This window comes from Podarcis melisellensis (genome assembly GCF_964234715.1).
Source record: "Podarcis melisellensis genome assembly, chromosome: 8".
Classification (NCBI taxonomy): domain Eukaryota; kingdom Metazoa; phylum Chordata; class Lepidosauria; order Squamata; family Lacertidae; genus Podarcis; species Podarcis melisellensis.
Genome location: NC_138540.1, coordinates 8,256,814 through 8,284,602, shown reverse-complemented (window position 1 = coordinate 8,284,602; position 27,789 = coordinate 8,256,814). Strand labels below are relative to the sequence as shown.

Genomic DNA, 27,789 nt, shown 5'->3' with positions numbered 1-27,789 from the left:
GTACCACTGTATGCACTTTGAAATGAAACTGCACATTAAAATAATTGTCTACTTTACAGATCTGGCACAGGGTGTGACCTATCCTACACCTTTCAGAAGGGAGGGAGAAAAGGGAAAGATTCGTACATGCAGATATTCCTCACCTCTGTGGAGCCAGTGAAGGCAACTTTATCCACTTCCATGTGGGAGGAAATGGCCGCCCCAGCGGTGTGCCCGTAGCCAGTTATCACATTCACAACGCCTGGAGGGAATCCAGCCTGCAGGTTTATAAAGACAAGTGAAAATCTTCACAATAGCCTTGTCCGTTCCAAAAATCAAAAGTTTGCCAGGGTGCTCAGAACTCAGCACCTCCATGTCTTCTGAGCACCCAGGCAAGGAGAAGAAGGGGAAAGGGTTTGTTTGGCGCTCACGCATCGTCTGAGTCAGTGAGCAAGATAAGGAAGGATGAAGAACGAAGCAGAGAGTGGCAGCTTCAGAGACCGTTCTCTTAATATTTAAAATTTTAATTATTAAATTTTCATACTATATAAAAGGGTGAGATACCATTCCAATACAAAAGAAAAAACACACTGTCATAAACATATATAAACCTACAGTGGTGCCCCGCAAGACGAAAAACCCACAAGACGAAAGGGTTTTTCGGTTTTTGCGACGCTTCGCTAGACGATTTTCCCTATGGGCTTGCAATGCTAGACGAAAGCCCATAGGGAAATCTCGGGGACCTTTTTTTAAATGCTGGCGGTGGGGAGCAAAGCCTTCCCCCCCCCCTCCGGACTTCAGAAGAGGTCCAGGAAGGCCGGCGGGGGCGAAAGGCTTTGCTCCCCACCGCCAGCATTTTAAAAGCGGTCCGGGATAGCAGGGAAGCGCTTTCCGCTATCCCGGACGGCTTTTGAAGGCAGGCGGGGGGAGCAAAGACTTTTGCCCCCCGCCCGCCTTGGGAAGAGGTCCTGGACCTCCTTATCGCATCCTAATTGGTTTTATCCTTTCCGCTTCACTCCTTTAGTCTAAGCATATCAACATGTTCTGCTTTGAACAGTGTTTATTCATATAGACACCCGGGAAACCTCTCTCACCTCTTTGACCAGGCTGGCCATGTACAGGCCAGTCAGAGGCGTCTGCTCGGCCAGTTTCATCACCACCACGTTCCCCGTCGCCAAGGCAGGCCCCAGTTTCCACGCCTGCATCAGCAGCGGGAAGTTCCACTGCAATAAGGAGAAAGGGACCAGATCAACATCGAGGAAAGACAGGAAGAGGAGGGAATCTGGGGGGGACGGGGACGGACACACGCTTTATTTATGTACAGTGAGAAAGAGTACCGTATTTTTCGCACCATAGGATGCACCGGACAATAGGACGCACCTTGTTTTAGAGGGGGGAGAACAAGGGAAAAAAATTATCCCCCTCTCTGCCCAGCGCCTCTTCAGCGAAGCGGCAGGAGGTGCTGCGCAGAGAGGGGGAGAATTTTCCCCTTCTTGTTTTCCCGCTCTAAAACAAGCTGCCGTTTAAGGCGCGTTCAGGCGGCTACCTTGGAAGCCTGGAGAGCAAGAGGGGTCGGTGCGCAACGACCCCTCTCGCTCTCCAGGCTTCAGGTTCCTTTCGACCTGCACCACCACCAGCCCCAAAGAGCAGGTCAGGGAGCAGCGGAAGGGCGCAGCGGAGAGGCTCCTGCCATAGTCGCGCGTCACTTCTCCAGCTGGGAGAGAGTAAGCGGGGCTTCTTTAGACCCACACGGCTCTCCCGGCTGGAGAGGTGACACGCGACTATAGAGGCTCCTGCCATAGCTATGCGTCACCTCTCAAGCCGGGAGTGGGTCGCAGGGGGCTGCTTTAGCCCCGCGCGCACTCTCCCGGCTGGAGAGGTGACACGCGACTATAGAGGCTCCTGCCATAGCCGCGCGTCACCTCTCCAGCTGGGAGAGGGTCGCGGGGCTATGGCGTCTTCGCTCCATAGGACGCACACACATTTCCTATAGAGCGAAAAATACGGTAAGTAGGTGGCACAAGGGATCTTAGGGTGCTGCCCGAGAAACACAGAGCTGAGTGGGTAAAGTCCCTGAGAGTAGAGTCATACCTCACGTTACAGCCGCTTCAGGTTGCGTTTTTTCGGACTGCGGACCACCGAAACCCGGAAGTACCGGAATGGGTTAATTCTGGGTTTCAGCGGTCGAGCATGCATAGAAACACTAAATCGTGCTTTGCGCATGCGCACCAAATCACAACTTGAACGTGCGCAGACACGGGTTGCGATCGCTGCGGGTTGTGAACGTGCCCATGATCACATTCGCAACCTGAGCATCCACTGTACATGCCTGCATACATCGTTTTATTTATTATGCCTCTTTTCCATGGTTAAAACCATGCTCATGGTGGCTTACAGCATGGAAAAAATACAGCATTAAAAATAATAATAATGACAAACCTAACAAAGTACAGTGGTACCTTGGTTTTTGAGTGTCTTGGAAGCTGAATGTTTCGGTTTTTGAACGCAGAGAACCCAGAAGTGCTGTGTTTTTCACTCTATGAGACGCACCCGACCATAAGATGCACCCAGTTTTTGGAGGAGGAAAACAAGAAAAACCAGCAAGAGCCGCAGACACGCTCGCTCGGCACAGCTCTTTAAAGATAGAGCGGCTCTTGCTGGCTTTTCCCGGAGGTGGGAAAAGGGACTGATGGGCTGCCCACCGTCCCTTCTCCCACCTCCCTGAAAAGGCAGAGCAAGCTGCACAGCTATCGCTGAAGCCAGAACAGCAAGAGGGAGAGCTGCAAAGCGGGCGCATTCCTCCTTCAGCTTCGCTGAAGAGGCTTTGTGCAGCTATAGGTGAAGCCAGCACAAGATGTGCTAGAAGCGCTGCACAGCGATCCCTCTTGCTGTTCTGGCTTCTGGGATAGCTTAGCAGCCTGCATTCACTCCATAAGACGCACACACATTTCCCCTTACTTTTTAGGAGGGGGAAAGTCTTATGGATCGAAAAATACGGTAATTGCTTCCATTTTCAAACATGCCTCGGAAGTTGAACGGCTTCTGCTGTGTTTTTTTAAGTTTTTCCAATTGAACTGCAGCCAGCCCTATACGCCTCAGTTTTCGAACGTTTCGGAAGTCGAACGGTCTTCCGGAACGGATTACGTTCGAGAACCGAGGTACCCCTTTAGTTACATCTGGGGCAAACACCGAAGGAGAAAAGTGTTTTTAAAAAGTCTTCTAAAAATTCCTCTTTCCTCTTTCCCCACTGACAGGAGATTGTGTGTGTGTTGTGGTGGCAGGAGAGTGGCATGACAGGGTGGGCATGCTGGGCATGGTGCCCAAACCTAGAGGAGGCAGAGAGCAGAACACAAAAGGCTTCTGGCTTCTCTGGCTCTGGAGACAGACCTGCTTCTATCTTCCAGCAGCGCCTTTACTTACCGGAATGATCTGTCCGCAAATCCCCACTGGCTCATGGCGGGTATAGGTGAAGAAGTCTCCATCGAGAGGAATGGTCTTCCCTTGGATTTTGTCAGCCCAGCCGGCATAGTACCTGACGCAGAGCAAATAATAATAATAATAATAATAATAATAATAATAATAATAATAATAATAATAGTAATAATAATAATAATATTTATTTATACTCTGCCCTCCCCAGCCAAGACCGGGCTCAGGGCGGCTAACACCCGATATAAAAACAAATTGATTGAAATACAACTTAAAAACAAGATTAACATACAACATTAAAACATCAAAATATTAAAATACAGCCTCATTTCAATGGAAACTCAAATCCAAAACTTTTTATGGGGGGGATGAAAGTCTTCACCAAGGCTAACTTTCCAGTCCTACATGGGCCAGAAAAAAGCCAGGGAAGTCCCCAAAAAGGAGTTCCATCACAGAAGGAGAAAGGAAAAGAAAGACGGGGAATCAAATTGATTCCAAGCCGAAGGCCAGGTGGAACAACTCTGTCTTACAGGCCCTGCGGAAAGAAATCAGATCCTGCAGGGCCCTGGTCTCATGAGACAGAGCGTTCCACCAGACCGGAGCCAGTGTTGAGAAGGCCCTGGCTCTGGTTGAGGCTAATCTAACTTCCTTAGGGCCCGGGACCTCTAAGGTGTTGCTATTTATGGACCTTAAGGTCCTCCATGGGTCTGTCACATCAGTTTGACACACACACACACATTCCATAGACATCAGCGCAGGGCATAGTTAAACGATGGAACACACTTCTGCAGGAAGAAGTGATGGCCACCAACTTGGATGGCTTTGAAAGAGGATGGGGGTCAACTCATGAAGGAAAACAAAGCTATCGATGGCTACTAGCCAAGTTGGCTAAGGTCTGCCTCCACAAGTCAGAGGCAGCAAGGGTCGCTAGAAATTGCAGGAGGGTGTGCACTCTTGTTGTTTTCGGGTCCTGCTTGCCCACAGCTGTCAACTTTTCCCTTTTCTGGTGAGGAATCCTATTTGGAATAAGGGAATTTCCCTTTAAAAAAGGAAAACGTTGACAGCTATGTGCTTGCCAGTTTCCCATTGGGGCATCTGGTTGGCCACTGTGACAACAGGATGCTGGACAAGATGGGCCCTGCTTGGCGTGATCCAGTCAGCTCTTCACAAGTTCTTATGAAATTGACAGGCCTATTGTTTTAATTCTTGTTGTAATATTCTTATACCCCACTCAGCTACCATACTAAAACACAATAAAATCGCATAAAGCAATTAGAACAATGTAAAATTCAAAAACAGGGACACAGGTAGCGCTGTGGGTTAAACCACAGAGCCTAGGACTTGCTGATCAGAAGGTTGGCGGTTCGAATCCCCGTGACGGGGTGAGCTCCCGTTGCTCGGTCCCAGCTCCTGCCAATCTAGCAGTTCGAAAGCATGTCCAAGTGCAAGTAGATAAATAGGTACCACTCCGGCGGGAAGGTAAACAGCGTTTCCGTGTGCTGCTCTGGTTCGCCAGAAGAGGCTTAGTCATGCTGGCCACATGACCCGGAAGCTGTACACCGGCTCCCTCAGCCAGTAAAGCGAAATGAGCGTTGCAACCCCAGAGTCGTCCGTGACTGGACCTAATGGTCAGGAGTCCCTTTACCTTTACCTTTATAATTCAATAACAATTCTCAAAGACAATGCCGTTCCTGTAAAAGTGTTCAGATAACTACCAAAGGCTTGGCAAAATAACCTTTAAGCCGACGCCCAAACATCAACAGCATGGGGGACCATCAAATCTTGGTCAGGAGAAGTTCCTATGTGGAGAGGCACCACGGAGAAGACCCTGCATGTGCGCCAGTGCTCCCTCCCCGTTCCTCGCTCACTTATGGCAGAGCCTCCCTGACGATCTTAAAACTCAGGACAGAAAGTATTGGGGGAGCACTGACAATTCCCTAAGAATGGCTGAATGAAAAAGAGCAACAGCAAATAAATTAAGATTGAAGTGATTGAAATCATTGGGCTTTTTTTTAAAAAAATAGAGTGCACACACAAACACACACAGTTTCAGATGATTTTGGTAAAGCCTGGAGACCATTCATTGAATTTTATAATACAGAACAAAATAAATACAGCTGCTGCGTTCCATATTGCCTTCTTAATTTTCTTTTCTTCTGATCTGTGAATAGGCATCTGTGCTTACACTGGTTTTTTCCATAGCACAGTTATTGACTTTTATTGCTCTTATCTGTCAACAGGCATATATACTTAACTTTGTTTTCAATGAGCCGGTATAAATGCATAAAGATCAGACTCGTCCCATGTGAGTGACTGTTTTCAACCAAGAGTCTGCTGAAATCAAGAGTTGAGCTGGTCTATAGCACCGGTTCTTAGGGAAAGCACTAAGTATTAATAGCTATTCACAGCTACACCAGTAGTCAATAATAATAATAATAATAATAATTTATTATTTGTATCCCGCCCATCTGGCTGGGTTTCCCCAGCCACTCTGGGCAGCTTCCAACAAAGATGAAAAATACACTAAAATGTCACATATTAAAAACTTCCCTGAACAGGGCTGCCTTCAGATGTCTTCTGAATGTCAGGTAGTTGTTTATCGCTTTGACATCTGATGGGAGGGCGTTCCACAGGGCGGGCACCACTACGGAGAAGGCCCTCTGCCTGGTTCCCTGTAACTTGGCCTCTCGCAGTGAGGCAACTGCCAGAAGGCCCTCGGCGCTGGACCTCAGTGTCCGGGCAGAACGATGGGGGAGGAGACGCTCCTTCAGATATACTGGACTGAGGCCATTTAGGGCTTTAAAGGTCAGCACCAACACTTTGAATTGTGCTCGGAAACGTACTGGGAGCCAATGTAGGTCTTTCAAGAGCGGTGTTATATGGTCTCGGCGGCCACTACCAGTCACCAGTCTAGCTGCCGCATTCTGGATTAGTTGTAGTTTCCGGGTCACCTTCAAAGGTAGCCCCATGTAGAGCGCATTGCAGCAGTCCAAGCGGGAGATAACCAGAGCATGCACCACTCTGGCGAGACAGTCTGCAGGCAGATAGGGTCTCAGCCTACATACCAGATGGAGCTGTTAAACAGCTGCCCTGGACACATATTTGACCTGTGCTTCCATGGACAGCTGTGAGTCCAAAGTGACTCCCAAGCTGCGCACCTGGTCCTTCAGGGGCACAGTTACCCCATTCAGGACCAGGGAATCCTCCACACCTGCCCGCCTCCTGTCCCCCAAAAACAGTACTTCTGTCTTGTCAGGATTCAACCTCAATCTGTTAGCCGACATCCATCCTCCAACCGCCTCCAGACACTCACACAGGACCCTCACCGCCTTCACTGGTTCTGATTTAAAAGAGAGGCAGAGCTGGGTATCATCCGCATACTGATGAACACCCACCTATAACTTCGCTAACCTCCAAACTATCTCCAGAACCTATATAAAACTGTGAGCAATGCTGCTGAGTGCACACACCACACCAGGAACAGCTCCTGTGCGATTCCTCTTTACTTTCATGAGGTTTGTGCAGGACAGACACGCCAAACTCCAATGCTCTCATGTTCCTCCCATGCCTGTTTAACGGTCAGGGCTATATAGAATCACATAATGCTACAGCTGAAAGAGACCCCCAAGTGTCATATAATACAAGCCCCTGCATGATTACAACTCCTTACCGCAGGTGTTTGACAACCATGTCTAAATCCACCAGGTAGGCGATCGAGTATGGCTTGCCGTTGTCCAAAGTTTCCAGGGCCTGCGAACAAACAGAAATCAGCGTTACAACTTTGATAGCTTTCAAGGAGGATACAGATAATTTTGGGGAGGATAAGGCTATTGACGGCTACTAATCATGATGGTGTCAGTTTGCATTTCTTAGTATAGAATGTATTGATCTGATGTATAGAGATCTTTCATATTCTACTTAATTCCAGAGGGTTCTGGAAGCTTCTCTGTGTGAAAGAAACAAGCAGAAACCTCATGATGTTTGGGTTATTCCTTCAGAGAAGCTGAGTACAGCTGGTTTAAATTGGTTCTGTTATCTCTTTCTGTCAATGTCATGTTGACTATAATAGTAGGGCCAGAAGGAGCCTGGGTTTTACACTTTCTCGTTCTATCTCTTTTCTGTCTGGTGTGGTGTTCTGTATATAGTGTTAAGGTTTAGTCTTATTATAAGTTCTTGTGAGCTTTAAGTTAAGTCTGCTGCAACTGGATTTCTTATTGGACAGTGCCAATCCTGAATGTATTGGATTTGTGACCATTATGCTCATTTGCCTTCAGTAGCAGTAAAGCTCTGCTGGATGAAATATAATTGCCTCTGGTCTATTTTATGGGAATCCTGCAACACATTTAAGTTGCTACTCTGCTAAATATATACAGTGGTACCTCGCAAGACGAATGCCTCGGAAGTCGAAAAACCCTTCAAGACGAAAGAGTTTTTCGTTTTTTGAGTTGCTTCGCAAGACGATTTTCCCTATGGGCTTGCTTCGCAAGACGAAACGTCTTGCGAGTTTGTTTCCTTTTTCTTAAAACCGTTAATACCAGGGTGCATCCGTGCTTCGCAAGACGAAAAATCCGCAAGACGAAGAAACTCGCAGAACGAATTAATTTCGTCTTGCAAGGTACCACTGTATTGGAATCTACTCTGGATCAATATTGAGTAGAATTTCAATGTCAGATGGCTACAACCTACTTTGCGGATCGGAAGCAGCAGACCTCGAAATACCAATTTCTGGGGGACGCGGATGAGGGGAGAGCATTATTGAACTCAGACACCTCATGGGCCATTGTGAGAGTTGCTGAAATAGATTGGCCTCTTGTCTGATTCTTCCCACCCCACTGCCTGTTCCTGTGTTGAGGAACCAGGTGCTGCTAGACACTTCCAAAAGTGAGACCTGTGGGTATAGGTCAGTATATAAACTCAGTGAAGAAGAAGAAGAGAAAGGATCCAAAAGAGGAAAAGAGGAGAATGCACCTGGAAAAAAAAAGTTCAAAACATACCGCCAGGTATGCGCGGTCCCTCTCAACCAAATCAGCGAGACGGTGCAAGAGTTTGCCCCGGTGGGCGGCATCCATCCGCCTCCAGGGAGATCCAAATTTGAACGCCTCTTTGGCTGCCTGAACAGCTTTGTCTACGTCGGCCTGGAAGAGAATCAAGGTGGGACACAATGAGCAGGCAAATCCGCAAGCATATCTGAGACACTGGAGAACTGCCCGTGCAGACACCAAGCTAGTCTACAGCATCTTCCCATTCTTCCATGGTGAGGGCATCAAGTCTAGGTCTCAGGAAAGCAAGAGATCCGCTGAGGCAGTGCCTCTGTGAGAGGGACAGGGAGCCTGTGGTCCTCCAGATGTTGCCAGACTACAACTCCCATCACCCCTGACTCCTGCACACCATAGCTGTCAACTTACAGATTTGAAAATAAGGGACCAGCAGCCAAAATAAGGGATTTTAGTCAACCAGCTGAAATACGAGGTTAAAAGGGACCAGATAATTTGGGAGAGTGGCGCCGGTTTTTAGCCCTTCGTTTCCAGAGGTTGCTGCTCAAGACACCAGCTGATGAAACACTGCAATTAAATAACAACAAGCAGCAACCACTTTTCGCGCAAAACAAAGTCCAAGCTACGAAGATGCTGCTGCAGTTCTGTATCTTTTCTCTAATGCTCCATCTGCAGCTCTCAGTTCCATCAGGCGGGGTGGGAGGAAGGGGGGGGGAAATAGCGCCTGAAGTAAACCCACAGATCAGCCCATCTATGCTAGTCTACCACTACAAATCTATGGGAGAAGTGCTTGTGGTCCTTCCTCCGCTTTCCCCCTCAATGGTTAGCCATTGGAACACCTGCCCGCGCCTCCACCTCCTCTCTCTGATTGCCCTCGCTCTCCTCTCAAGGCTCCTCAGCAATTCATAAGCTGTCCATCTCATTCGGGTCCTTCGGCGGCGACAGGCAGAGGGGAGGCCCCAGGCAGAGATGCTCAGTTTGGCGGCCGCGAGGAGGATGGTGGCGGAAGGGCCTGGGGCTCCTGGGGGCCGAGGCTGGTGAGAGGAGGCTGGAGGGGGGCAGGCCGGGCAGCCAAGCAACACAGTTGGAGCCTCCCTCCTCCCTGGCCAGCAAGGAGGGAGGGAGAGGAGCTGCTTCCTTTGAAACCCGGGAAATTTAAGGGACATCATCAATAAGGGACAGGAGCCGGAGCCGGCCCTGGGATAAGGGAGTTTCCCACCAAATAAGGGACGCTTGACAGCTATGCTGCACACACTGCCTAGCAGTAATGGGAGGTGGAGTCCAACAGCCTCTCAGGTTCCCCACCCCTGCTCTTTGGTTGCCCACTAAGGAAAATAACGTCTCTCATAAGAATGTTTCCTACCATCTTATCTACAAGATCCAGCAACTCTAAAATGTAAGAGAGTTTTTTTTTAATACAGTGGTACCTCTGGTTACAAACTTAATTCTTTTCGGAGGTCCGTTCTTAACATGAATCCGTTCTTAACCTGAGGTACCACTTTAGCTAATGGGGCCTCCCTCTGCTGCCACTGCATGATTTTTGTTCTCATCCTGAGGTAAAGTCCTTAACCCGAGGTACTACTTCCGGGTTAGCGGAGTCTGTAACCCAAAGTGTTCGTAACCCAAGGTACCACTGTAACAATTTTTCACCCAGTGAGCTTCACAGACGAACAGGCATTTGAACCCTGGTCTCCCAGGTCCTAGTCCAACACCAACCGCTACTATGTGGACTTGTCAGTATTGATGCAATGGTTCTTACATTGCTCTTCTACTTTGTTATCATCTCAGTACAGTGGTACCTCGGGTTAAGTACTTAATTCGTTCCGGAGGTCCGTTCTTAACCTGAAACTGTTCTTAACCTGAAGCACCACTTTAGCTAATGGGGCCTCCCACTGCTGCCACACTGCCGGAGCACAATTTCTGTTCTCATCCTGAAGCAAAGTTCTTAACCTGAAGCAATATTTCTGGGTTAGCGGAGTCTGTAACCTGAAGCGTATGTAACCCGAGGTTCCACTGTAAATTTTCCTCCCAGTGGACTGAAACAACCTGATGACAGAAAAGTCCACCAAACCTGTAGCAGCTGCCGTTAAACTGAGGACCTCTGAGCCGTGTTTTAAGTGGATTTGTTGTTTTGTGTGTGTTTTAAACCGTTTTTAATCATTTCATGTGCAAATTTTCTAGAAATTGTAGTTTAGAAGGTGAGATAATAAATAATAATTGTTAAGTTGTGGGTGAACATCTCAGACGACACAGCGATTCTTCAAGCTCTTATTTATTCAGAGGCAGAACAGAACTGAATTGAAGGGTTCAGTCAGCCTGCTTATATAGAGCTCCAGTACAAAGTTACTGTAGCAACTTTCTAAAACTATCCAATCACTGAACGTCACTTTCGATCCTTCATTTGCATAACTATCTACAGTATCCCCCTGCTGGCCCAGGGTGAGAACTTCAGTACATAATAATAATAGAATTGCCTGCAAATAAGATCTGTGGGCAAGATCGCCAACAAAAATGTGTGTGTTAGGAGAAATGGAAACTAAAACACTGACAAACTTTCCCAAGACCTTTTTCTTTCTTAACTGAGGCTGATGCAGATATGTGGTGCTTTACACCTAAGTTTAGGAAAACAAGAATCTGAGAGAAAGCCAGACTGACAGCTCTCCCCACCCTTCCTGCTTGCTCGCTCTTCCTGGCCAGATGCTACGCAGTTAATAATTCCTCCTTGGGTGCTGCCTGCAGGGAACCAGCTCCTGGGTGCTGTACAGTTTTTGCTGTGTCATTCCTGTTTGCTGACCCAGCTTCTGCCCAGATATAACATTACCATGTGGAAAGGAACAGCCACATATTTGCTGCCAAAACGCAGCCGTATAAAGGCTGCTACTCTGGTAAAACAAGGGAATGTTTACTCTGTGTGTGGCCGTCTGCCAGGAGCAGCCTGTTTGTTTCGCAATCTCTGATTAAGGCCAGACAATCAGACGATTTCTATGTTGCTGGAAAGTTATGTTTGGTGCAATCGAGAGGAAGAACCTGTAGAAAGATGGTAAATTACTGCTCTACCTGTTCCTATAGGCTCACGGAAGCTTAAAATACAGGAATAGACATACTGATATGACCCCAAATGCCATTGTAGGCTAGTATATTTATTTAGGACACACACCCTTAGAAGGGTCACCAAGTTGCAACAAGCTCCTGAATCTGCCAGAACTTGCCAAGGCTCCATTAAAGCCAAAGGAAGCAGAGGACTAAATCAAAGCCCTCAAAAGTACCAAGAACCATAAAACTTAAAGGTGCCACGTGACTCTTTGAGTCTAAGCTACCTGGGAGATTGTATCTCCTCATAAAAACCTGTCTGAGGGCTAAGATCTTCCAGTGTGCAAACGGCTAGTGGTGACACGAGAGACTTTCCTGTCGCTGCTCCCAGATTGTGGGATTTCTTCCCAAGAGAAGTCAGCCTGGCAGGCTGAGACATTCCTGCCCAGACAGGTCCTTGGAAACTGAGGCACAGGTGCTGCTAACCACTACTGTCAGGGAAAATTGGGTTTTCATTGCTGGTCCTAAATGTGTTTTGATTTATTTTGACGACTGTTTTTAACTATAGTGGTACCTCGGGTTACATACGCTTCAGGTTACAGACTCCGCTAACCCAGAAATAGTACCTTGGGGTAAGAACTTTGCTTCAGGATGGGAACAGAAATCGTGCTCCGGCGGCGTGGCAGCAGAGGGAGGCCCCATTAGCTAAAGTGGTAACCTCAGGTTAAGAACAGTTTCAGGTTAAGAACGGACCTCCAGAACGAATTAAGTACTTAACCCGTGGTACCACTGTACTTGGTATTTTATAATGATGTTCTTAACTGTGGGAAGCAGCTTTGAATCCCAGATTGGGAGAAATTCAGGATCTAAATAATAAATAATAGTAAATACCGTAACAGTCAGTTTTGCAACAAAACTTGTGAGATTATTATTACCATGTGCCAGGTGCAAGGCTGAAATGCACAGTTACAATCCAGTACTACAGGGATGTCCAACAGGTCAATCATGATCTACTGGTAGATCCCCGTGAGGTTTTGGTAGATCCCTGGCTCCCTTTCCATAGCATCGCTAAAACTGACTCCTGCCCTGCCCTCCATGGTTGTATCATTTCTGGAAGATGGAGCTTTCTCTGTGCGATCTTTTTGTGAGTGACTTTACCCCTTTTCCCCACACCTTTAACCCCCCCCCCAAAAAAGCTTATTTTTTAACCTCCCCCAAAACGGGGCTCTTCTCCTCCCCTAAAAAAGCTCAGCAACTTTGAGCTGAACCCCCAAAATGGGTCTTTCATTCCCAAAAAAAGCTCAAGAACTTTGAGCTGAACCCCCCAAAATGGGGGTAGATCACTCCCAGTTTATAATTCTGAAAGTAGATCGCAGTCTCTTGAGAGTTGGCCACCCCTGAGTGTACTGGATGGTCTGATTCCATTTAAAGGCAGCTGATATTGTTCCAACTTGCTAATCCTTGCCAACCCGTGCTTTTCAAAATATCTGGAGGAGACTGGGCTGGCAAAGGCTGCACGAAGCAAATGCCAGGCATAAACAAACTGGGACAGGCGTTTCCCCTGACCCCACTGATGTGGTACCTTGTCTCCTTCTGCAACCTGGCAGATAACCTCCCCTGTGGACGGGTTGACGGTCGGGAATGTCTTCTTGCTGGCTGCATCGTGCCATTCATTGTTGATGAAGATCTGAAATTGAAAACGTGGACTGTAAGCTTTTGGGATGCAAACACTTCATAGCGACAGCTGACGCCGAAGAGATTGATGCTTCAGGAACCAACACACAGCTAGGCGGAACCTTAGTGTTGAGAGGCAGATTTGGGAGTGCCATTCCCCTTCTGAAGTAATCCCATAAAAGGTAAAGGGACCCCTGACCATTAGGTCCAGTCGTGGCCGACTCTGGGGTTGTGGCGCTCATCTCACTTTATTGGCCGAGGGAGCCGGCGTACAGGTTCCAGGTCATGTGGCCAGCATGACTAAGCCGCTTCTGGCAAACCAGCAGTGCACGGAAACAGTGTTTACCTTCCCGCCAGAGCGGTACCTATTTATCTACTTGCACTTTGAGGTGCTTTCAAACTGCTAGGTTGGCAGGAGCTGGGACCGAACAACAGGAGCTCACCCGGTCGCGGGGATTTGAACCACCAACCTTCTGAACAGCAAGCCCTAGGCTCTGTGGTTTAACCCACAGCACCACCCGCGTCCCCATTTTAAACCCCATTGTAAAGGAAGACCCACAGATGCTCAAATACCGAAGTGGACCCTCAAGCACTACCCTAAATGAAATAAATTTCAAGAAGTGGCCTGAACAGCATCTTAAGCATTACAATAAAGCAAGAGAGCAAGAAATATTGGCCTATTCAAAACAGCTGCTGCCCTAGGTGTTCATATTCTTTATCCATTTATGAAAAACCTTTGATACATACAGCAACCATTGATTCAGAAACTGCCGCCCAGCTCATTTACCCAGCGCAAACAGAGATAAGCACCAGCGATAAGCACTTATCAGAGTGTAGCAAAAGGGACAATACCCTCTTCCAAAACAAGTAACTGATTCTAGAAGAAATAAGAAGTAGCCCAAGCATGCCTGACAGCTTGCAACACAAAAAATGCCTAAGATGTTTGCCAATAAAAATAAATACAACCCGCCATTTGCAGCAAGGATAATTGCTGCCCCGATCATCCTGGTTGCTTGGGGGAGAGAATGCACCCACAGGCAATATTTATGACCCCTTTTCAAATGCCAGCATCTGTCCCATAGTGCTAGTTATAATACAATTTGGCCCAGATATTGTAATAATATTAATAATAATATTAATAATAATAATAATATTTTATTTATACCCCTCCCCTACCTGGCCAGAGCTGGGCTCAGGGCGGCTAACACCAATAAAATTACAATAAAACATAATAAGGGGGGACAAACAAACAAATACCCAGTTTATTAAAATACAATTTAAAATGCAGCCTCATTTTAATAGTAGCCCATAAATCAAAACCACAAGGGGAGGGAAACATAAGGCTCAGACTGAGTCCAAACCAAAGGCCAGGCAGAACAGCTCTGTCTTGCAGGCCCTGCAGAGAGATGTCAAGTCCCGCAGGGCCCTAGTCTCTTGTGACAGAGCGTTCCACCAAGTCGGGGCCAGTACTGAAAAGGCCCTGGCCCTAGTTGAGACCAATCTAACCACCTTGAGGCTCGGGACCTCCAAAGTGTTGTTATTTATGGACCTTAAGGTCCTAAGCACGGCATACCAGGAGAGGCGGTCCCGTATTGTGTGTCCTCGGTTCATTTTCACAGCAGCTCCAAACAGCTGACAACATTGTACACATACAGGAAGCATTTGTTTGTAATAATAAGAGACATCTGCATTCTTAACTAAACCAACTTGATTTCCATTTTGTCTATTAATACACGGACCTCTTAACCTTTTAGACTTTGCATTTCTCCGAATTGGACAATGCAGTTCCTGTTTCAAAATGTGTATTTCATAATAAAATACAATCAGAACTGTATGGTTTGAATAATATGCATATTAAATATGGATTATGTGATAAAATGCATATTTAAGGACATATTTGAAGAAAAATGTGCGTATGAATTTTCATACAGATTTAAAAAGAAATCTCAGATTAATGCAGAAACTAGACCAAATGTCCTAGTGAACAAACACAGAGCTACAATTCCCAGAGTGGTTTAACAAGCAATCCCTCCTCCCAGGGAACTCTGGGAATTGAAACACTGGAAGGGGAATCAGGGCCCTCCTGACCTCTCTCTGCACCCTTTACAAACTAAAGCTCCCAGGATTTGGGGGAAAACTGTGACGGTTTAAAGTGGCATCACAGTGCATTAAAGGTACCGTGCAGATAGGGCCTGAGTTAATGCAGCCCAAATGCAGAAGTGGGGAGATGGCAACCAGTGTTTTCCAAAACGGTTTGTCAGCTGCTTGGTTTCAAAAGTGAGACGTAAAGGAAGATGTAAGTTTTGGGGAGAAGCTAGCTGCTGCTCCCAGGCGTGGAAGAGTTCAAAAACCAAACTTTTACAATCTGGGGCTGTAAACTGAGAGGTCAGGGTACCTTGCCAAGTGCTGCATAACTCACACACAAAAAATTCCAGATCAACATTTTCTCTACAATGAACAAGGATGAAGTCTGATTGTTTGTTTCGTAGAAGGCAGATTACGGAGGAGGCATGATAAGAGTGCATATCAACTTACGCAACTTTCCCAATCTGGCACCCACTACAACTTCCATCGGTTCCAGCGAGACCCAGAAGGAACTGAAGAACTGAACCTAAGCTGGCAATTCTTGTAGTAAACCAGTATAAAGTAAGCAGCACATAAGCTGCACACAAAACGCTACCAAATCATTCTACATTCTAAACCTTATATTAATAATAATAATAATAATAATAATTTTATTATTTATTATTTATACCCAGCCCATCTGGCTGGGCTTCCCCAGCCACTCTGGGCGACTTCCAATAAAATATTAAAATACAGTAATGCATCAAACATTAAAAGCTTCCCTAAACAGGGCTGCCTTCAGATGTCTTCTAAAAGTCTGGTAGTTCTTTTTCTCTTTGACATCTGTTGGGAGGGCGTTCCACAGGGCGGGTGCCACTACCGAGAAGGCCCTCTGCCTGGTTCCCTGTAACTTGGCTTCTCGCAGCGAGGGAACCGCCAGAAGGCCCTCGGAGCTGAACCTCAGTGTCTGGGCAGAACGATGGGGGTGGAGACGCTCCTTCAGATATACTGGACCGAGGCCCTTTAGGGCTTTAAAGGTCAGCACCAACACTTTGAACTGTGCTCGGAATTGAATTCTTTCTTACAGCCTCCCATCAACCTCTAGACCAGGGGTGAGAACCTCAAGTCTGGGAGACAAATGCGATGTCCTCTTATCACAACACTCAGAAAGAGCAAAATGTACAGTGGTTGATATTCAGAAGGGCCCACTGAGAGCTGATTTCTTTCCATTTTTCTGCCCCCACAGTCACCAATCTGCCAGCAACACTCTGTTCCCAAATGCATGCAAGAATTACAATGACCACCCCCCCCCCCGCCAGCAAAAGTAACAAGCTTGCACTTCTGTGGGGTTTTTTTTCTTCTTTTATCAGGGAAGAGTTGGGCAAGGATCAGAGTGCACACAACTTTCTCTAAAGCACCCCGTCAGCAATCCCTAAGGCAACACACGAAAGTCACCGTGCAGGAAAATCTGGCTGCCTTTCTAGTTCTCTCTGGCTAACGGCATGGCACATCACCAAGAACTGTTAACAAAAATCCGATTAGAATAAAATGATCAAAGAAGTTGAGACGACACCCACCAACAGCTCAAAAAAAGAAAGGGGCGGGGAGAAAGGGAAGAAAAGGCGGATTATTTGTAGATAATAAATCATGTTATATAAGCAGTACATGCATTCAAAGTCTTAACCAGCTTGTCTTACATCTCCTCCGAGATGCTCTAAGCACCAGCCACCTTCGGCTTGGTACCCTTCAGACTACAACTTCCATCAGCCCCAGCCAGCACAGCTCCACGATGGTGGAAGCACAAACGCACTGGCTGATGGGAGTTGTAGTCCAAAACATCACATCGTACATTTAAAGCGCTATTGACACCATTTTGAATAATCATGGCTTTCCCCCCAAGAGCTGGAGTTTGTAAAGGATGCTGAGAGTTGCTAGGAGACCCTATTCCCCTCCCAGAGCGACAATTCCCAGAGCAACCAGTCCCTCTTTCCAGGGAACACTCAGAATTGTCGCTCTGGGAAGAAACTGGGGAAGGGTCTCCTAACAATTCTCAAGCACCCTTCACAAACTACAACTCTCAGAATTCCTTGGGGCAAGCCAGGACTGTTTAAAGTGGTATCATACTGCTTGAAAAGTACATACGGCCTTAGATAGGGCAATTGGCTGCAAAACATAATAATAATAATAATAATAATAATAATAATAATAATAATAATAATAATAATAATTTATTTATACCCTACCCATCTGACTGGGTTTCCCCAGCCATTCTGGGCGACTTCCAACAAAAGATTAAAAGACAATAGTCCTTCAGATATTAAAAGCTTCCCTAAAGAGGGCTGCCTTCAGATGTCTTCTAAAAGTCTGGTAGTTGTTTTTTCCTTTGACATCTGGTGGGAGGGTGTTCCACAGGGCGGGTGCCGTTACCAAAAAGGCCCTCTGCCTGGTTCCCTGTAACCTCACTTCTCACAGTGAGAGAACTGCCAGAAGGCCCTCAGAGCTGGACCTGTGTCCAGGCAGAACAATGGAGATGGAGATGCTCCTTCAGGTATACTGGACTGAGGCCGTTTAGGGCTTCAAAGGTCAGCACCAACACTTTGAATTGTGCTCGGAAATGTACGGGGAGCCAATGTAGGTCTTTCAAGACCAGTGTTATGTGGTCTTGGTGGCCACTCCTAGTCACCAGTCTAGTTGCCGCATTCTGGATTAGTTGTAGTTTCCGGGTCCCCTTCAAAGGTAGCCCCACATAGAGCTCTTTGGGGAAATTGTGGCTGACAAACGACGTCTCTCAATGATTTGGGACAGGATCCTGCAATCACTCTTGCTGGAGGGTTGGGGAGTCGGAGAAGGAAGGAACCTCTAAGGTCAGGAAGTTTCAGAGAAAACAGAAGCAACAGCCTAAGCACGTGGCAAGGAGGACTCCTCCTGAGAAACCACAAATAAGTTTCTAGACAGTAGCTAGCTATTCTCTCCATTTGCAAAACCCAGGATTGAGTGTGGATCATGGGTAGGCAAACTAAGGCCTGGGGGCCAGATCCGGCCCAATCGCCTTCTAAATCTGGCCCACGGACGGTCTGGGAATCAGCATGTTTTTACATGAGTAGAATGTGTCCTTTGATTTAAAATGCATCTCTGTGTTATTTGTGGGGTATAGGAATTCGTTCATATATTTTTTACAAAATATGGTCTGGCCCCCCCACAAGGTCTGAGGGACAGTGGACCGTCCCTCTGCTGAAAAAGTTTGGTGACCTCTGGTGTGGATCCTCCCACAGCTAAAAACTACACCATTCAGACAGAGGAGAGGAGCAGGCTTGCAGAAGTGCAAACATTTTGGGGAGGACAAGCGATGTTAATGGGACACCGGTGGCGCTGTGGGTTAAACCACAGAGCCTAGGGCTTGCTGATCAGAAGGTCGGCAGTTCGAATCCCTGCAACGGGGTGAGCTCCCGTTGCTCGGTCCCTGCTCCTGCCAACCTAGCAGTTCAAAAGCCCGTCAAAGTGCAAGTAGATAAATAGGTACCGCTCTGGCGGGAAGGTAAACGGCGTTTTTGTGCGCTGCTCTGGTTTGCCAGAAGCGGCTTAGTCATGCTGGCCACATGACCCAGAAGCTGTATGCCGGTTCCCTCGGCCAATGAAGCGAGATGAGCGCCGCAACCCCAGAGTCGGTCACGACTGGACCTAACGGTCAGGGGTCACTTTACCTTTATTAAGTGATATTAAAGGGGGGTGGATCCGGAAGTAGCCAAACGAGGACTGAGCATGGACCTCAAGGCTGGCTGACTGTTGTGGGGGCAATGCAAAAATCAGAAAAGGGGACGTCATGGTGTGTTGTCTTGGAAAAGGGTATGCCTACAGCACATGTTGTTGCAGGTGCCACTTTAAAAATGGGTGTGTTTCCAGAGCCACTCAGGACAAGAGGCTGGCGTTGCACATGCAAAATTGCAGTTCAGGAAGTTCTGTGCATGCTCCTTTTTCACGATTTCAGCATTCCTGAGGAGGGAGTGCAGGTGTGTGGTCAGTAGAAACCAGGAACCTCCACCGTTATTTCCACCTGCAGCCAACCTTATAAAAAAAGTGGCAGACGTTTCCACGAGACAAACTATGGATTACCAAACCGAAGTGTTCCTCTCTTTAAATGACTGCCTAATTAAGAGGGAATGAGAGACAGGGGCGTTCCTTTTTTTCTTCCTTTCCCTGCGAATGCTACATTTTATGTTTCTTAATACAGTATCTAGCAGAAGAGGAAAAGGCCAGGGCGAAAGAGAGGAACTTCTCATCTGGCTAGAAATCAGGGCTTTTCACACTAAGGAGATCTCGGAGGGGGAGGCCAGAATTTGATCCGAAATCCAACCCCCCCGGCCATTTCCTTTGCAACTTGAACACTGTTCAGGGAAGTTTTTAATATTTAACGCTGTATTGTTTTTAAAACTTGATTGGGAGCCGCCCAGAGTGGCTGGGGAAACTCAGCCAGATGGGCGGGGTATAAATAATTTGTTGTTGTTGTTGTTGTTGTTGTTGTTGTTGTTGTTGTTGCAGTGGTTGCAGCAAGATAAGCCCTCTCTGCGATAGAAGAATGGTAGATAAAGATGATGGATTTTTCAGAGCTAGCCAACCTAACCGGAAGAGTCCGCAACCAAAAGGAGGAGTATCAGGAAGAGTGGATTAAATTTAATAATTACTTAGTTAAATATGTTAAGTTAAATTAATTGGAAACAGCTTGCAGATACTTAATTGGCTTAGGATTTTATTTATGTGAAGTGATGAATTAATTTGTTTAATTTCATAAGGTGAAGATCTAAGGATATTAAGGTTTAAGTTAAATTTTATAAGAACTGCGATTTGGAAAACCGTCAAAAGGAAATGCAACGAAATTCAACCAAGGGGAAGCGAGGAAGTCAGTTAACAATGTTAATAAGTGTAATTTTCAAGAAGGCTATGATTTGTGTTGGTTTGTCTTCTGTGTTTGTTTGTTTATAATGGGAAAACCAATAAAGAAATTTTGGAAAAGAACAAAAAAAGATAAGCAGGTGCGGAAGATCCGGATGAAGACTCCCTCCTCCTTTTCCCCCCCAGCTGGGGGAGGTTCCGGGGGATCCGGGTCGGAGAAACGGGTTGCTTGCGGGTAGCGAGGGAGAGCCGGCGCTCTGCACGCGCTCCAGGAACCTCTTGTCCGGCCGAGGGAAGCAAGGCTGGGGGCGGGCAAGAGGCGCGGCCGCTTCCCCCGCGAAGAAGCCGGGGCCGCTCCGGCCTGCTCCTTACCTGCGTGTAGGCGATCTCCGGGCGCGGGTTGGGCGCGGGGACGGCGGCGGCGGACCAGGCTCTGGCGGCGAGGCGCAAGGGGGCCGCCCGAAGGCGCAGCGGGCCGGAGCGGAGCGCCAGCGTTCGCAACATGCTCGCCTCCTCCTGCGAAACGGAGCGCGCGCTCCCGCCGCCTGGGCTGCACCCCGACGCTCCGCCTGGCCGGGGGAGGGACGGCGGGCCGGCCAACGGCCCTCTCCCGCCTCCGGGCAGCCAATGGCAAGCGGTTTGGCGAGGGCCCGCCCCCGCGGCGCTCAGCTGCGCCCTGCGTGTCGGAGCCGGGAGGATTCACACGTTACGCGTGTCGCGAACGGAACCCGGCAAAGCGCGCCGCCGACGGAGCGAGGGACACGCGCGCGCGGCCCGCCTCCGCGGCGCTCAGCGACACCCTGCGTGTCGGAGCCGGGAGGATTCACACGTTACGCGTGTCACGAACGGAACCCGGCAAAGCGCGCCGCCGCCGGAGCGAGGGACACGCGCGCGCGGCCCGCCTCCGCGGCGCTCAGCGGCGCCCTGCGTGTCGGAGCCGGGAGGATTCACACGTTACGCGTGTCACGAACGGAAACGGCGTCCGCGGGTGACACTCGCGCGGCGCGCTTTCTCCGCGGGACTGATGAGGGCACAGCCGCCCTCGTGGCTCGTTCGCACGCGCGGAAAATAACAACAAAAACTCTGTAGACTGCGGGCTTCAAAGCACGTGTGAAGGAGCTTAGTTGCGGGCAGGGCAGGAGCTGGGCTAGGCCATTGCTTGCTAAAGTTGCCAACGCGACTACACGCCCAGGTGAAGCCGCCCAAGGCCTCGCACCTCACATTTCTTCAATTTTTCCTTTTGTCTGCTGCCTAAAGGAGCGTCTACCTGAAGGAGCGTCTCCACCCCCATCATTCTGCCCGGACCCTGAGGTCCAGTGTCAAGGGCCTTCTGGCGGTTCCCTCATTGCGAGAAGCAAAGCTACAGGGAACAAGGCAGAGGGCCTTCTCGGTGGTGGCACCCGCCCTGTGGAACGCCCTTCCAGCAGATGTCAAAGCGATAAACAACTACCTGACATTCAGAAGACATCTTAAGGCAGCCCTGTTCAGGGAAGTTTTTAACGTGTGATATTTTACTGTATTTTTGGTTTTTATGGAAGCCGCCCAGAGTGGCTGGGGAGGCCCAGCCAGATGGGCGGGGTATAAATAAAAAATTATTATTATTATTATTACTAAAGCTGCTGCAAAAGCAAGTCCTGTCAAAAGAATGGTTTGTTGCCAGTGTGAGGGTGGCATTCCTTCCAGATAACCTGCTGTCCATAAGTTCCATTAAGCATGTGCCACTCCTGTGCCAAGCATCAGTGGCGTAGCGTGGGGGGTGCAGGGGGGGCCGGCCGCACCGGGCGCAACATCTGGGGGTTAGGGTTAGGGGGCGCAAATCCACGGGTTAGGGGGCGCAAATCCACAGGTTAGGGGGCACAAATTACTTGCCTTGCCCCGGGTGCTGACAACCCACGCTACGCCACTGCCAAGCATGGGAGCCTGGGGCCTTCCAGACACTGCTTACTCCAACTGCTCTCAGCCCCCTCTGACTGGCCCAAGGTCAACCAACTGAACTCCGTTGCTTTAGCCGAGTTTCCTGGAATGCAGGGGGTTGGACTAGATGACCCCTGGGGGTCCCTTCCAACTCCACAATTCTATGATTCCGTGGCCAAATGGGGATTTGAACCCTGGTGTCTCCCAGGTTCTAGTCCAGCACTCTACACCACACTGAAATATTGCTCAATGTATTTATACACCGTCAAGGAAAATAGAGAGTAGATCTGGGGAACCTTCTATGTTGTTTAGGCTTGCTATACATTCGGATTTCTCCAGATATTACTGGGATTTCAAAGGCGGAAGTGATGTCTGGGGGGAATTTCTGGAAGGCGGCGGTTTGTCCTGGATCTTCGGCATTAAAGAGAAAAAAACCACATTTTTCTGGTGTGGTTTTTTTTTGGGGGGGGAGCTCAAGAACATTGGGGTTGTTCTAAGCTCAACAATTTTGGGGTCTTCCTAAAAAAATGCTCCTGGATTTTACTTTTTGAAATATGGCAACACTCAATTGGGACTCCAGATCCCATCAGCCCAGACCCAAGGGCGGAAGAGGTGCCACATAATACTTGTCCCACCCTTTAATGTTATCCATATTTCAGTGTGGCAGCACCTATACTTTGAAACTCCCTGCCTACTGACCTTGTGTTCATCATCCAAGGCCCTTTCACGTGCCTTTTCGAGATGAGCTCTGGAGGGCGGCAACAACCAGCTTCTGCCTATAAGCACCCCATAAGCACCTCGTTTTCACCCGCTCCCGCCCCCCAAGTACATCTTTCGTTTAAGTACCATATTTTTCGCTCTATAGGACGCACTTTTTCCCCTCCAAAAATGAAGGGGAAATCTGTGTGCGTCCTTTGGGGCGAATACAGGCTTTCGCTGAAGCTTGGAGAGCGAGAGGGGTCAGTGCGCACCGACCCCTCTCGCTCTCCAGGCTTCAGGCAGCTATCCGCAAGCATTTGGAGCGCGGCAGGGGTTCCCGCCGGGCTCCGAAGGCTTGCTGATACCAGCCTGCAGCCTGAAGCCCGGGGAGCGCAGCGCCAACTCCCACTGCGCTCCCTGGGCTTCAGGCAGCTATCTGCAAGCTCAGGGAGCGGCGGTGAGGTTGCGTGCAATCTTGCCGCCGCTCCTGGACCTGTTTGGGGGCTGGAGTCGGGGGAAGCTCGGGCTTCCTCCGCCCCAGCCCCGCGGCTGCAAACGAAGCCAAGACAGTGAGCGGGATCCATCCCGCTCGGTGTCTTGGCTTCTGCCAAAGCCGTGCGCAGCCTCTCCTGGCTGGAGAGGTTGTGTGCAGCTAAAGAGGAAGCCAAGACAGCCAGTGGGATGGATCCCGCTTGCTGTTTTGGCTTCTTTGCTCTTTGGAGCTGGGGGGGGGATAATTTTTTTTCTTTATTTCCCCCCCTAAAAACTAGGTGCGCCCTATGGTCCGATGCACCCTATGGAGCGAAAAATACGGTACATCTTTCGTTTAGCAAGTTTCAGATTTAGTTCCATTTCGTTTGAAATTTCGTTTAATTCCCAGGAGAATACAGGCCAGCAGAACGAAAAGGCAGCTGTAAGAATCCTGGAGCAAAACCTCAGGTTTCATAACTGCATTCTGGAAAAGAAAACGGCAGAGTCGCTGTGCTCATTCTGCTTTTAATGCAACCGTTCCCTGGGACCCTTGCAGAATCCCTATTTCTCCTGTGATTTCGATCTTCCCCACGATTCCCTTGGTGAATTACAGTAAGTATATAATCAAAGTGCATATCCTCACCCCCTGCCAAGGCATAGAAAACTCTGAAAGGCAGCTGGTTAGGGGCTCCTCTGCTAGAATCCACAAAGGGACGCACATATTTTTTCCACCATACTACTAAATATCCTGCGGTGGATCCGAGGCAGCGCTTTCCCATACACGAGCGAGCCAGGATTCTTCAGAAGGGACAGGTAGCTTTTCAATATCCGTTGTCCATCATAGTCGCCCATCATATGAAGAAAGTTCATCGCTTTTGTAGATCTCTGAATGCACCCATGTAGATTATTCAGCAAAGACCCCAAGAGGTCACAGCTAGGAATCTGCGTCGCCTTCTCAGCCCACGGCTGAGTCCTTCGCTAGCTGCCGGCCCCTGTGATTCTTTGTGCGTTCTGTAATCAGCTCAATAATTATTGCGGTGGCCCAAGCAAACCAGCACAGACACCGGATTTCCAATAAACAAGCCACATCCATATAGCCTCCCCAGCACCACACCTTGCCAGTCCCCAGAGCTGCAGACGGAGTGCCCTTTCCCCAACTCTGGCTTGCTGGGGGTTTGTGTGGCCGCCTGGATGGGACTCCGTTAGCGCTTGAGCTCTATTTTAGCAATGGCTGCCCGGTGGACTTCGTCGGGTCCATCGGCGAGGCGGAGAGCCCGTGCCCAGGCGAAGAACTGCGCCAGTGGTTGGTCGTTGCTAAGTCCAGCTGCTCCAAAAGCCTGTGAGTAAGCCAGGCGAGGGGAAGGAGAAAGAAGCCAGGGAGCAGAGAGGAAACACAGTGTTATTATTATTATTTTTTAATGTGCAGGATGCACTGTATTGCAAGTATCTGCACAATGCATTAAATTTCAAAGATGCTTGGCCAAGAAACAAGAGGTGAAGGAGTATATTCATTCTGAACCCCCTTTTTTTACTGAGAACAACCTGCTGGTTGTTTCCTGAGTGGGTGAGGCTCATTTGACCATGAGAAACTGAGCCTTTAGTGTCATCGGCCCAATCCTGTGGAACTCTCTGCCACTGGAGATTCTATGCAAACTTTTAAACGCCTGCACTTTTCTAGTTCACCAGGCCTATGCAGGCAATCAAGAAGACATCCTTTCACAATGGTTTACTAATGCTTGGGTTTTTTTCTACTTTGTTTTTAACTTTTTAACATTGAAAAAAATGCTTCTGCTGTATGATTTTATTGGTGTAAACTACTGTACTTTTATATATTTTTAATGAAACAGTGGTATCCAAATATTTTTTTAAAAAAATAATTAAATAATCCAGACAGAAATGGCGATGGAGGTAGCAGCCTAGCCAGAAGCTCCCGCCCTCAATTCAACTTTTAATTAGGTTTTAGCCATTTTCTGATCCTATGTTTATATTTTTAGTTGTCATTTTGTTTTCTTTGCTTTTAGCCTACTGGTTTATTTTATTGTTTTATTACCTATTGTTTTATGGGTGCTTATTTATTGCATTTCCATCCCACCCTTTCCTCCAAGTTGCTCAAGATGGGGTACACAATTCTCCTTCTCCACATTCTCCCCCTCCACGTTTGATCCCAACAACCCTGGGAGGTAGCTTAGGCTGACAGTGGGCCCAAGGTAAGTTTCACGACTGAAGGCCGATTCTTGAACCTTGGTCTCCCAGCTCCTAGTCTGATACTCTAACCACTACACCACGCTGCCTCTCACCAGAGTTGGAGCCTTGCAACATCTGGAGGATGCCTGTTAGCTAGGCCTGGCTCAATACAGTGTAAATTATCTTGCCTTTGAAATGTGATGAGACCCTTGTACCCATCAATATACTGTTTGAGTTCAACTCCCATCAGCCCCAGACAATGGTCAAGGCATCCGAAAATGCCTGGACTCCCACAGCTTCCCTGCCCCTCCTCTAGCATGAGAAACACTCGCCTGGATCGCTCGGTCGACAACGCGCAGAGCCATCCTTGGGGCCACCACCTTGATCATGGCGATCTCAAGAGCCGCTTCCTAGGAGGTGAGACAAAATGTCGGTCAGGAGTGGATCCAAACTACAAGAAAGAAGATTCCACCTAAACATTAGGAAGAACTTCCTGACAGTAAGAGCTGTTCGAGAGTGGAATTTGCTGCCAAGGAGTGTGGTGGAGTCTCCTTCTTTGGAGGTCTTTAAGCAGAGGCTTGACAACCATATGTCAGGAGTGCTCTGATGGTGTTTCCTGCTTGGCAGGGGGTTGGACTCGATGGCCCTTGTGGTCTCTTCCAACTCTATGATTCTATGATTCTTCCTCAGGACTCCCCCCACATACATAACCTGACTTCATTCCCACCGAAGCCCTTTGATGCCACTTCTTGTAAACTGACCAGAAGCAGAGCACAGGATGGGGAGAGCCTCTACTCCTACCTTCACAGGGCCCAATCCAGCCACTGGGCAGAGCCATGAACACAGTGCCAAAGGGAGAAATGAGTGGCAGGTGAAGGGGTGAAAAAGCGAGCCCAGAACTTTCTCAAATTCAGCAACAGTGTAGATCAAGGGAGGGGAACCTGAGGCCTTCAAGATGTTGCTGGACTTCAATTCCCATCATCCCTGGCCATTGGCCGTGCTGGCCAAGGCTGATGTGAGCTGGAGTTCCACAACATCTGGAGGGCCACAGGTTCCCCATTGCTTGATTTCGCCCCCTTCAGGCCTCAAGCCACTCCAGCTCCACATCTCTGACCACTTCAGTCTAAGGTCTGCATCGTTCCTCAGTGCTACAGTTCTGATTCACAGAACCATAGAACTGTAGAGTTGGAAGGGACGGCAAGGGTCATCTAGTCCAACCCCCTGAAATGCGGGGATCATTTGCCCTCTTGTGACCTGTGGCAAGGGAAGGGCCACAAAGCCTAGCAGTAGAACTTGTGGCCATCCAATGAAGTTGAATGTTGGAAGGTTCAGGAGAGATGAAGTCCTCCTTCACCACAGTGCATAGCTGAACTGTGGAACTCACTGCCACCAACTCAGAGGGCTTTCAACTATGGAACTCACCCCCATCATTCAGCCTGGACACTGAGGTCCAGCTCCGAGGGCCTTCTGGTGGTTCCCTCACTGCAAGAAGTGAGTTTACAGGGAACCAGGCAGAGGGCCTTCTCGGTGGTGGCACCCACCCTGTGGAACACCCTCCTATCAGATGTCACGGAAATAAACAACTACCTGACTTTTAGAAGACACCTGAAAGCAACCCTGTTTAGGGAAGTTTTTAACATTTGATGTTTTATTGCGTTTTTAATATTCTGTTGGGAGCTGGGGAAACTCAGCCAGATGGGCAAGGTACAAATAAAAATTTGTTGTTGTTGTTGTTGTTGTTATTGACAAATCCATGGATAAGGCCATCAATGGCTACTTGCCGCAACTGGCCTGATCCAGAAGGCTCTCCTTGCATTCACATCCCCACTGTGAGCTGCTGGTGGGAATGATAGGGTTGAAAACTTTCCTTTCCCTTTGTGATCATGGTATCTCCCCTGCCAGGTAAGTATGTTCCATTTAACATTTGTTAAAAAACCCGAGGCATTATTGTTGGGGATTGTAGGGAAAGACCTGCCAAAAAAGTTGGAAAAAATCTTCATGTATGCGACAACGGCCGCAAGAGTTCTGGTAGCACAAGGATGGAAGACTGAAGAAACCCCAACTAAAGAATCATGGCAAGAAAAATTGATGGACTCTGCAGAGCTGGCAAAACTGACATACAAGTTACGGGACAAGGATAACTGTGACTTTAAGGATGAATGGGAACCCTTTACAAAGTATCTGAAGACGCAACAAAGCGAACTGGACTCCTTGGCAGGTTTTGAATAAACATTCACAAACTTTTTATTGATAATAATTGGCTAAATAGTTTGAGGATCTATACAACTGTGTAACATGCAGAAAACAGCACTTATAGAGAAATCAAAGACTGGAACTGAGGGAAGTCGGCGGGTGGGGTGGGTTTTAAGGGTGGGGAGGGAAAATGGGGGCGGGGGCGGAAACAAGGATGATATGTTTTTGGATAATATGTCTTGTTATAATTTTGAATAAAAAGAAAAAAAAA

The 27,789-nt window shown here is 48.2% G+C and overlaps 2 protein-coding genes across 2 annotated transcripts in view; both read right to left on the bottom strand.

Moving 5' to 3' along the window:
• The window catches only part of ALDH2 (aldehyde dehydrogenase 2 family member), a 30,362-nt gene extending 9,778 nt beyond the window's left edge, over positions 1-20,584 (bottom strand). Inside the window, exons 1-7 of the mRNA XM_081922981.1 lie at positions 20,430-20,584; positions 13,015-13,119; positions 8,403-8,543; positions 7,079-7,158; positions 3,400-3,511; positions 1,074-1,202; positions 144-257 (exon numbers count right to left, since the gene is read on the bottom strand). Of these exons, the coding sequence (XP_081779107.1) occupies positions 144-257; positions 1,074-1,202; positions 3,400-3,511; positions 7,079-7,158; positions 8,403-8,543; positions 13,015-13,119; positions 20,430-20,561 (813 nt within the window). The 5' untranslated portion in view covers positions 20,562-20,584. The remainder of the gene's footprint in view (positions 1-143; positions 258-1,073; positions 1,203-3,399; positions 3,512-7,078; positions 7,159-8,402; positions 8,544-13,014; positions 13,120-20,429) is intronic.
• Positions 20,585-23,650: 3,066 nt separating this feature from the next.
• The window catches only part of ACAD10 (acyl-CoA dehydrogenase family member 10), a 29,182-nt gene continuing 25,043 nt past the window's right edge, over positions 23,651-27,789 (bottom strand). Inside the window, exons 20-21 of the mRNA XM_081922959.1 lie at positions 25,658-25,735; positions 23,651-24,478 (exon numbers count right to left, since the gene is read on the bottom strand). Of these exons, the coding sequence (XP_081779085.1) occupies positions 24,344-24,478; positions 25,658-25,735 (213 nt within the window). The 3' untranslated portion in view covers positions 23,651-24,343. The remainder of the gene's footprint in view (positions 24,479-25,657; positions 25,736-27,789) is intronic.